This window comes from Erythrolamprus reginae, chromosome 7 (assembly GCF_031021105.1).
Source record: "Erythrolamprus reginae isolate rEryReg1 chromosome 7, rEryReg1.hap1, whole genome shotgun sequence".
NCBI lineage: Eukaryota > Metazoa > Chordata > Lepidosauria > Squamata > Dipsadidae > Erythrolamprus > Erythrolamprus reginae.
The window spans coordinates 84774157-84786090 of NC_091956.1; the positions used below are offsets into that span (position 1 = coordinate 84774157).

Genomic DNA, 11934 nt, shown 5'->3' on the forward strand with positions numbered 1-11934 from the left:
GCACTGCTGGGATTCCCCTGCAGCATCGCAAAAACACGGAGGTCCGGAGGTGATGGGAGCCTCAGGGGAATCCCAGCAGTGCAAAAACAGGAGCTTCACTGGCAACAGAAGTCCAGAAGTCGACTAAGCAATGCCTTCTCTGTGGCAGCCCCGGCCCTCTGAAACCAGCTCCCCCCAGATATCAGAGTTGCCCCCACCCTCCTTGCCTTTCGCAAGCTCCTTAAAACCGACCTCTGTCGTCCGGCATGGGGGAATTGAAATTTCCCTTCCCCCTAAGCTTATAGAATTTATACATGGTATGCTTGTATGTATGAGTGGTTCTTTAAATTGCGGCTTTTTAGATTATTTTTAATATTAGATTTGTTTACATTGTCTTTTTATACTGTTGTTAGCCGCCCCGAGTCTTCGGAGAGGGGCGGCATACAAATCTAATACATAAATAAATAAATAATGCAGACATTTCCATTACTTAGGCAAGAACCTTCTTGAGATGCTATCATTCAATGTATACACCTTTATTGTACTTGTATTATGCTTTTAAGCTTAATAAACTTAAAAGCAAACCCCTGACTTCATTTCAGCCAAACTATGGTGTTTTAAACATTCCTTTCATATCTCCTGCTCTTAGAATGCCAGTATACAATTTCACCCCACAACTGTTTTTAATCAATAGCTGCTTTTATGTAATGAGAAAATTAAGGATTGCATATTGGGTATACTATTGATTGGCCTGCTTTCGAATCTGGCTCCCAAACCCATAGAATATTCTGCTTTATTACTGTGAGAGCTACCAAATTGATGAATGAAGTCTTCGAGGGAATTTAATTTTTTTGTTTGTATCTTTCAACATGACATAGCTCTACATACCAGTTTTAATAACACCATGTGTGGTCCTCGAGCTCCAGCTGTTTATATATTTAAGACCAGCTGAGTCTTGGGAAGTAAATAATTACAGTAATCCCTTTCTTCAGCCCTAAGGGGCTAGTCATTAGAAGGAACAGAAATTGCCCAAGATTGCAGGTAATGTTTTTGAAACATGTCAAATGTCTATGAAAAATTCCCCCTTTCCCCCCCTCTAATTGCTGCTTTGAAAAGGTGGGCAAGATATAGAAGTTCCATGAAAGGAAGCTGGAAAACCTTAGTTATCAGGCATGTCCACAGAGTCAAAATAGGTCAAGATGACAGTCACATTGATGTGATTGATTGAAACAAACATTCATAAAAACAGAGCTTTAATCTCATCACTGTGGGGCCATTCTCCTCATGGAGTCAGGGCAGCTTACAAGAATAACGCCTAAAACATGATTTATATATTGCCCACAAGATCATATGCTGCAATGTCCTGCCTGTCAAAGACTACTTCAGCTTCAACCAAAACAACACAAGAGCACGCAACAGATTCAAACTTAATATTAACCGCTCCAAACTTGACTGTAAAAAATATGACTTTAGCAATCGAGTTATTGAAGCGTGGAACTCATTACCGGACTCAGTAGTGTCAACCCCTAACCCCCAACATTTCTCCCTTAGACTATCCACGATTGACCTCTCCAGGTTCCTAAGAGGTCAGTAAGGGGCCTACATAAGTGCACCAGTGTGCCTTTCGTCCCCTGTCCAATTGTCTCTCCTTATCTCATATATCATATATCTTTTCTTCCTTTAAATATATCTTCTCTATCTTTTCTTCTATCCTTTTCTTTATATATAATACTACATGTCTATTCTCTTCTATATGTATTGTGTATTGGACAAAATAAAATTTAAAAAATATAACAAAGATAAAATAGTACAACAATACTATTTTATTTTACTATTTTATCTTTGTTATATTTTTCAGGGAAGACTTTTTAGACTTTATTTGGACTTTTAAGAATGGACAGGGTTGTATAAAATCAATATAAATTTTTAGATGAGAATAAGAGCCTCCATTGAGTGAGTAATAAGAAAAGAAAAATGAATATATGATTGATTCTAAGCACTGTTGTTGTGTTTATGACTATATATTGTTTTATGGTGGAGAAAATTTTGACGGCAGAGGTGGGTTTTAAGCAGCTTACGGAAGGCAAGGAAGGTGGGGGCAATGCTAATCTTTGGGGGGAGTTGGTTCCAGAGGGCCAGGGCCGCCACAGAGAAGGCTCTTTCCCTGGGTCCCGGTCCCACCAAGCAACATTCTTTAGTTGACGGGACCCGGAGAAGGCCCACTCTGTGGGAACTAACTGGTCGCTGGGATTCGTGCGGCAGAAGGCGGTCCCTGAGGTAATCTGGTCCGGTGCCATGAAGGGCTTTATAGGTCATAACCAACACTTTGAATTGTGACCAGAAACTGATCGGCAACCAGTGCAGACTGCGGAGTGTTGGTGTAACATGGGCATATTTGGGAAAGCCCATGATTGCTCTCGCAGCTGCATTCTGCATTATATATTGTTTTTATCATTGCTGTAAGCCGCCCCGAGTCTACGGAGAGGGGCGGCAAACAAATCTAATAAATAAATAAATAAATAATGTGCTTTATGTCTTTTTTCTTTCTTTCTTTCAACAGATCGATGCATCTTTCCAGGCCGAGCGTATCTTAGAAAGTATTTGTAACTGCCGCCGCACGCATTCGCCTTGAATTTGCACCGTGTCACATTTCCATGGGGACCGTACAAGATCCACTGAGATCTACTAAGCTTTCGCTGGTCACCGCTGAGGAATCTCCTAAACGCCTATGCAAGCAAGCGAGCAGAGAAAGCAACGGTAATGGGTTTCCTTTTGCTGCCAAGGAGAAGCCCTCCGGGGGATGCGTGTTGGAAGTGAACTCTGGCAGAGAAGCCAGCGTTCCCAAGAGGGACCGGAACTGTGAGTATGACACCAAGCATCCAAACACACTTTCTCCTGGGTCCTTCAACTCTACCAACGAAAGCAGCATGGCAGAATCAGTAAGCTACGCTAAGCAGGAGGGCTCCAGAGCCAAGGTCCAAACCCCAGCACCTGAAGACCACGTTTCACCACGTGGTGAAGTTACCCAAGAGGCAAACGAAAACATTCCCAGTGGCAGTGGACAACAGTGTAACGTGATTGATAAAGCAACCATGCTTCCCGGAAGAGACCGTGACGTTGTGGAGAGCAAACCCAAGGATTGTTCCATTCTTCCTTCCCCTCCTTCTTATTCCGATACCCAGCAAGCAGCTCCCGCAGGGAAGGACGATGTGTGTGAAGTTGTCCTCTCTGAAAACAGTCAAGTCTTGGTTTCCTCTGATGAGACAGGTGTCAATCTGAAAGCTCCAGAATCAGAGGATACAAAGAACGAAGCTTTCTGTCCCAAGACTGCGTCCGAAGGCGACCTTGGGAGCCCTCCAGAGACATCGTGTAGCGCTAATGAGGAGCCTACGGTGAAAGTGGTACCAAGCCTGTCCAAATTCAGAGACACAGGTACGATGACAGTGCAGACTGAGAACAGATCTGTGGAGGCAGAGATGATAAGCAGGACGCATCAAGACGCCGAGGTTCAGGCTGTGGCTAGTGTGAAAAGCACGTCAGCTTCCACCAGCCCAAGCATCTTGACCGCATTCTTAAGAGAGAACGTGTCTGCTAACGCAAAACAGGACCAAGATGAGTTGCATGTTATTTATATGGGAGCCAGAGGGAAAGAGCAGTCGGAAATAATTGGGGACCTTGCGGCCACTGTCCAAACACCTCCGTCGGTTGGCATCACGCACCAGGGACCTGTTCAGGTGCCACCTACAACCGAAAGGCCTCTGGGAAGTCCTAATGTCAGAGTTCAGGAGAATCGCCCATCAAACATGCGCGGTCCAGTTTGCGCAGCTGTGTCGGATAAGGCAGGAAGGGTGTGTTCCCTGGCACCTGGTAATTCTCAAGAAACTTTGGCGAAGAGGACAGAGGGACAAATGACAGATGTGGCTAAAATTTTCGATGCTCCACAGCAGTTGTCAGACAATATGGTTTTGCAGAAAACAAGACCCGTTTACCAGATCATTGTCAGTTCTAGTAATCCGCCTATGTCTAAGCAAGACCCTGCAAACTTTGAAACCAAACTACCTCCATGTTCTTCAACCCCAGCCATCAACGGTAACTCTGATCCTTCCTCGTTCCAAAAAACCCCTCCCCAGTTGTGTCCCAGAACCTCGGAACAAGCCGAGGCTATAGATACTGAGAGGACGGAACAAGCCGAGGCTATAGATACTGAGAGGACGGAACAAGCCAAGGCTATAGATACTGAGAGGACCCATCGGGAGAAACAGCTGCAGATCAAGACTCTGGATCACCTTGAGACAGCTCTGCCCAGTTTCCCCATTGCTGTGACTCCAAAGAGAGAAGGAAAGGTCCACCTCATATCTGAGGAACAAAAGATCAATAGGACAAGGTCTCTTATTGGGTCCCAAACAACGATTGTCCCATCTATAGCAGAAAGCAAGCAAGATATGGATCGTGAGGACACCAAGGCAGGAACTTCGCTCAGTCAGAACCCAATATCTAAGTTGAGTAGAAGTTTGGCCTCTGCAGTAGGACTCCAGAATGATAAAATCCAGAAAGGTCCCGTGCTGGGAGTACCATCTGCTCCTGCTTCTTCAAGTCCTAGGCCTCGTTTCGGTGAAAAGAAAAAAGGGTCCAAGGCTTTTGCTCCCGAGGCGAAAGTCCCTCTGAAGCAATCCAAGCACGTGAGGGAGGTGGTTTGGGACGAGCAGGGTATGACCTGGGAGGTTTACGGAGCGTCTCTGGACCCAGAATCGTTGGGGATTGCCATCCAGAACCACTTGCAGAGGCAGATCAGAGAGCACGAGAAACTGATCATGGCTCAAAGCCCCCAAGCCCGTAAATCGATATCTTCAGATACGTCTTCAAACAAAAAATTGAAAGGGAGGCAACACAACGTTTTCCATTCCATGCTGCAGAATTTTCGACGCCCAAATTGTTGCGTTCGCCCTGCCGCTTCTTCTGTGCTGGACTGAGGAACGAAACGAATCCAGAGGCGAGGATGGGAATGTAACACGTCCGTTTGCGCGCACTTGTCGAAGGAACTCTGTGGATAGTTGAGATTCCAAGGCACTGATAACAGGGTTGATGGGAGAGGAGATTATGACCGTATATTCCATTCCCGCTGGCTAACATGCCTTCATCTGTCTAATTTCTGCAAATGACACATGAAACATTCATATTCACGCCAGAACTTCCCAGTCACTTGCCAAATAAAATAGAAGTAGCGTGTGAAGCACAATTCAGAATTGTCAGGTTACTTAAGTAACCCTCGGTAGCTTTAGATAAAAAGAGAGGGGTGACTAAATCTGAAATAGATTTAGTTTTATTTATTTTATTTTCATGAGATAATGTAGCAAAACATTCCCAAACTGAGGAGTGGGGAATAGGAAGGTTGGGTTCAAGTAGAAAGGTTAGAAGGAACGGTGCTTTCTTAACTGTATCAACCTTTCAAAGTTGAGACTCTAACACATTAAATACACCTGGTGTCTACACATTAAATACACCTGGTGCCCAAACCCTTCCAGCTGAATTTTGCCCATTGAAGGTGCTTAGTCTCAAAAGGAAAAGTACATAAATTTCCAACCGTCCTGATACTTCAAGGCCAGATTTTGTCTTAAGCATTTGGGACTTTTGTGTACTCATTGACATGCTGATTTTTGTGGGTTTGTTGTTTCGTTTTGTGCATTGTTTTCTCCAATGATTCTCAGAGAATAGATAAATAGCTATACACACACACACATAGGTTGTGCTCCCATGAATCATTAGCACAACAGTTTTATATGGTAATGAAATTATTCTAATCATATAGTAACTATGGTTGGTATGGTAATATAATAATAATAATAATAATTTATTGGATTTGTATGCCGCCCCTCTCCGCAGACTCGGGGCCGCTAACAACAATAATAAACACAATATGTACAATCCAATAATAAAAACAACTAAAAACCCCTATTATAAAACCAAACATACACACAAACATACCATGCATAACTTGTAATGGCCTAGGGGGAAGAGCTATCTCAACTCCCCCATGGAAAAGAACGTGACTGTGGGCTGCTATCCATAACAGTTGTGCTGTATATTACCTCTAGCATTGAAGACAATTCCCCAGGGGGGTTTTGGGGATTGTTTCTTCATAGAAGGCCAGGGAGAAAACACAAGGATTAGATAAGTTGCTCGTGTTACCAGCAGAGCTCAGATTCTTAAAGCTATAATCCTGTCACTTCTGTTCACTCATTCCACTTAAATTTGACTGTTTTTATGTGCGTCACAACTAAAGAGGTTTTTGAAAAATCGAGCCATTTTAATAAACTTCATGTAAATCAAGGTTATTCTTCAGGTGAACCAGGTGGGGTTTTTTTTTTTAGGATTCCTTTGTCAAGAAGCAATTGTCTGGAAGGGTTCTTGAAAGCAGCGGAGGGAAATTATACACCCAGGAGCTAAAAATCTGGCTTGTTGTATTCTAATTTGAAAATTATGCACTGGCAAATTTATTGAAACCATTGAAGTTGGCCCATAAACTGAGATAAGGATTCCTAATCCCACTGTCCCCCACCCTTTTTTTGATCCTAATTCAGTTTAATAGCAGACATGCAATGGGACCCTTCAGGTATAAAAGGTAAAGGTTTCCCTGTCAGTCATCTATTTCTTGGCCGAGGGAACCAGCATTCCCGAAAACAATTTCCATGGTTGTAGCCAGCATGGCTATACAGTGTTCCCTCGATTTCCACGGGGGATGCGTTCCGAGACCACCCGCGAAAGTTGAATTTCCGCGAAGTAGAGATGCGGAAGTAAATACACCATTTTTGGCTATGGACAGTATCACAAGCCTTCCCTTAACACTTTAAACCCCGAAATTACCATTTCCCATTCCCTTAGCAACCATTGACTCACCATTATTACTGGTACTCACCATTGAATAAGGCACTTAGTGATCCTGATATTTATAAACATAATTATTTATTAACAATAATTATTTTTTTTGTTATTTATTTGCAAAAATTATTAGTTTGGCGATGACGTATGACGTCATTGGATGGGAAAAACCATGGTATAGGGGGGGGAACGGCGAAGTATTTTTTAATTAATATTTTTTGAAAAACCGTAGTATAGGCTATTCGCGAAGTTCGAACCCGCGAAAATCGAGGGAACACTGTATATCAAAGGTGCACATGTGTTACCTCCCCACCAAAGTGGTACCTATTTATCTATTCGTATTTGCATGCTTTCGAGCTGCTAAAATCACTGGTTCTCAACTTTTCTAATGCAGCCACCCCTTAATACAACTTCTCATATTGTGGTGACCCCCAACCATAAGTCTAGCACCAATTTTCCCAACAGAGCTTTACGCTGATTGGCAGGCAGGTCAGAGGGCCATTCCCACCGGCGCCAGAATAGAAGCTTTAGTTCCTAACGCCATGAGAAATTTGTCTTTCCCCACGGTCTTGGGCGACCCCTGCGAAACGTTCGTTCGGACCCAAAAGGGTCCCGATCCCCAGGTTGAGAACCACGGTGCTAGATGAACAGGAGCTGGAGCAAGTGGGTGCCCACCCCATGGTAGGGAACTTGGATCTTGAACCTGAGCTGTCAGCTCAGCCACTGCGCCCCTCATTTAGGTAGGTCATAAATGGTGAACTTTCTGCCTGGAAAAAGAAACCTTTACTAATTATGAAGGATAATTATGTTCTATTCGAATCTCAGCATGTCCAGTTAGTGGCTACTTGGGCAAAATGGCCACAGGGCCTCTTACATTCTACTAACACTGCCAGTCTCTGTTCCATTCTGTCCCTAATTTTCTTCCCCCAATTATTTCTTTTTTTAAAACTTGTAAGTATATTTTTCTGTAGAACAATACCCGTAACCAGATTCTTCATTTCTCCAGGAAATATCTGCGAAAGAATAGCTTCTTAAAAGAAAGATGCTTGGGTCTGACTGCATTTGGGACTCCTTAAATTATTTAATATACAATTGCTATAAGCAATCTCTTCCTAGCTAGCCTTACCGATCTGAAGAAAGTTGCAGAAATGTATAGCTTTCACCAACTGTTTCTTAAATCCTCCTGTTTTCTTTCTGCAATAAAGCAATACATCTCTGTGGCGGTTTAGCTGCTGTCAGCCATACATTACCTGAAACATTTATGGAGTCCAGTTTGGGGAAAAAAATGTCGCCCATCACCGAACACTGAATTCGGTTTATATTTTGCTCTTTTCTCAAATTGCCCATATTTATTATCCAGTTCCATCCTGGATAAGTGTTTGATTATTGAATGTCCATGTTTGGGGTTTGTCCTGTTGATGAAGTTTGTGATATTGACACACTCCTGTTGTCCAAAATGTGAACTTTATGTGGATCATTTGAATAATAGTAAATGTTGGTGATGTTAGGTAAGAGTTGTTGATGCTTACTGCCTCTTACGCTGTTGGCACCAAACTGTCATTGCGGCTCTTTCACACTCCAAAGGGCCTGGTGTTGCTTCTTGCTTCTTCTTGTGTCTTCAGACGCACTGTTTTCACCCATGGGTTGTGATGTGGCATCCATAAAAGAATCTTCGGACATTTTTTCCCCGCGCTTTCTTTTCAGGATAAGGTTATGAATTTTGGGCACTTTGAAGAGACAATGATTACGAATCGCTTATTATGGGCCTGAACAATAGAAGAAACAAACAGAAGACACCTTTCCAAATGTAGATGGCCTTGAAGATGCTTGACAAAAACCCAGACCTCTTATTTTCACCTCCAGCTCTTTTCATTTACAATGAATGTTGCCTTTTCAGTAATGGGTGAAACCAAGTATGGATTTAAACAGGAAAGAAACAAAAAGAATGAACTTCTTTGACTTTGAGGAAAAAGAGGGACATTTGTCTTAAAGGTTCTCAATTCAACCCAAACACCTCTAATTATAGTGTTTCCAATACATAAAGAAATACCTAAGTATTTTCAGAACTGACAATAATGGAAAAAAGAAAAAAGCTTCCAGAAACTGCACTTAAACAGGCAGAGCAATTGACAGGAGTACATCCAGAGTATATATATGTGTGTTGTTGTTTTTTAAGGGGGGGGGAAACTTGGGATTCAACAGTGACAATACAATGGTACATAAACCTGCTGAAATGCATTTGCTGTAAAGCAATAATGTACCCTTGATGTTCCCCCTCAAAAGCCCATAACACCAGCACATTTCATGTTGCAAGATTTGATTCTTGAGGACTTTGCTGTGCAAATTCAGAATATAAGCAGCTTTAGTAGCCTTTATTAATCATTATTAATAATAACGGTCAACGCTTCTGGGATGTCTGTGGGATGCGTGTTTAACACATGTAAAAAAGGGACAACACATTAGATTTAGTATTTAGACTTACATACCGCTTCACAGTCCTTTACAGCCTCTCTAAGCGGTTTACAGAGAGTCAGCCTCTTGCCCCCAACAATCTGGGTCCTCATTTTACCCACCTTGGAAGGACGGAAGGCTGAGTCAACCTTGAGCCTACTGAGATTCGATCTGCCAAACTGCTGGCAGCTGGTGGTCAGCAGAACTGGTTTGCAGTACTCTAACCACTGCACCATGGAGGTATATTAGGTGGCACCTGCTGCCAAATTATTATTTCGCCCACTTACCGTGCTTGGCCCCGAGATATTTCTGTGTCGTCGTCCCCGTTACCAAAACTAAAGGATTATAAAAAGAATCCCAATTTCATGTCAACCACCCATTTCCACCACGACAAGAACATTCAAGCAGTCTTAGACAATACTATTTGATTCATTCAACTATTGCCTTATTAGAGACTATCAAATTATATTTATATGTAAAATAATGCACTTGGGGAAAAGGAATCCTCAATCTGAGTATTGTATTGGCAGTTCCGTGCTAGCAAAAACTTCAGAAGAGAAGGATTTAGGGGTAGTGATTTCTGACAGTCTCAAAATGGGTGAACAGTGTGGTCGGGCGGTAGGGAAAGCAAGTAGGATGCTTGGCTGCATAGCTAGAGGTATAACAAGCAGGAAGAGGGAGATTGTGATCCCGCTATATAGAGTGTTGGTGAGATCCCATTTGGAATACTGTGTTCAGTTCTGGAGACCTCACCTACAAAAAGATATTGACAAAATTGAACGGGTCCAAAGAGGGGCTACAAGAATGGTGGAAGGTCTTAAGCATAAAACATATCAGGAAAGACTATACTCCATCTGTATAGTCTGGAGGACAGAAGGGAAAGGGGGGACAGGATCAAAACAATTAAATAGGTTCAAGGGTTAAATAAGGTCCAGGAGGGAAGTGTTTTTAATAGGAAAGTGAACACAAGAGCAAGGAGACACAATCTGAAGTTAGTTGGGGGAAAGATCAAAGGCAACATGAGAAAATATTATTTGACTGAAAGAGTAGTAGATCCTTGGAACAAACTTCCAGCAGACATGGTAGATAAATCCACAGTAACTGAATTGAAACATGCCTTGGATAAACATATATCCATCCTAAGACTAAATACAGCAAATAGTATAAGGGCAGACTAGATGGACCATGGGGTCTTTTTCTGCCGTCAGTCTTCTATGTTTCTATGTTTCTAACTCATGAAATTGTGTTTTGCTGTTGTGAGCCGTTCCAAGTCCTCAGAGAGGGGCGGCATACAAATCTAATAAATTATTATTAATAATCATTATTAAATATAATTTAAATAAATAATTTGCAGAGTTCATCTGCAAATATGTGCAGGTGAATGGATTGAGGTTTCAAGTTTTTTTCAATGGTCAATCCCAATTTGAAGTTTCTTAAGTGAAGAGATTCCAATGTACAGACATGAAGGTTGTGGGTACACATACATGCAAAAACAAACCTTTAGCCTAACAATACATTAAAGTATGAGTAGTGGGCAATCCCAACATCTGGTTTATAGCTGGGATTTTCCTGGCCTGCTTTGCCAAGAATCCAATACGTCTTTTGAAATGAGGTTTTTAGGCTGCTAAAGCTGCCTTATGTTCCTGTAGCTGTGATTTTATATTTATATATATATATATTAACGGGGAAAATTACTGACTGGTGTGCTATACCAAATAGCTAATTTTAGCTTGAAGCTGTACCGTAGCGTTTATTTTGGATATTTAAAACGTGCATGTGAAAACCGGTTCTATAATAATATGCCAGAACTACATTATTGGTTTGGGCAACTCCCAACAGGAAGCTCCACATTTTTCTGTTTTACATCTTGGATTTCCACAGTAATAAATATAATAAAAGTATGTCTTTATTAACTCTGGTTTGTTGATTTTGTAGCTCAAATGCAAGTCCAAATTTGCAGGAAGATTCTGGACTCTGGAAACAAGGAAACGGATTTTGTATCTCTGTTCTGCTAGTGAAAATATGACAAGACAGTGAATGCGTTTTATATATTCGTCCTGTTGGCTAGATCCTGCCTTTCCCTAAAAGCTCTTTTGAAATCTTTCCGTGTTCCATATAAACGTTCCATTGCCCACAAAATCCTATGCTGCAACGTCCTGCCTGTCAATGACTACTTCAGCTTCAACCGCAACAACACAAGAGCATGCAACGAATTCAAACTTAATATTAATCGCTCCAAGCTCGACTGTAAAAAATATGACTTTAGCAATCGAGTTGTCGAAGCGTGGAACTCATTGCCTGACTCCATAGTGTCAACCTCTAACCTCCAACATTTCTCCCTTAGACTCTCCACGATTGACCTCTCCAGGTTCCTAAGAGGTCAGTAAGGGGCGTACATAAGTGCACCAGTGTGCCTTTCGTCCCTTGTCCAATTTGTCTCTCCTTATCCCATATGTCATATATCCTTCCTCCCTTTCATATATCTTCTCCATTTTCATATCTTTTCCTTATATGTAATACTTCATGCCCATTCCCCTCAATATGTATTCTGTATTGGACAAATATATAAATACATACATACATACATACATACATACATACATACATACATACATACATACATACAAA

The 11934-nt window shown here is 41.9% G+C and overlaps 1 protein-coding gene across 1 annotated transcript in view; it reads left to right on the top strand.

Moving 5' to 3' along the window:
* GPRIN3 (GPRIN family member 3) overlaps positions 1–11219 on the top strand; it is a 30325-nt gene extending 19106 nt beyond the window's left edge. Inside the window, exon 2 of the mRNA XM_070758045.1 lies at positions 2540–11219. Coding sequence (XP_070614146.1) covers positions 2634–4949 — 2316 coding nt within the window. The 5' untranslated portion in view covers positions 2540–2633 and the 3' untranslated portion in view covers positions 4950–11219. The remainder of the gene's footprint in view (positions 1–2539) is intronic.
* The last annotated feature ends 715 nt before the right edge of the window (positions 11220–11934 follow it).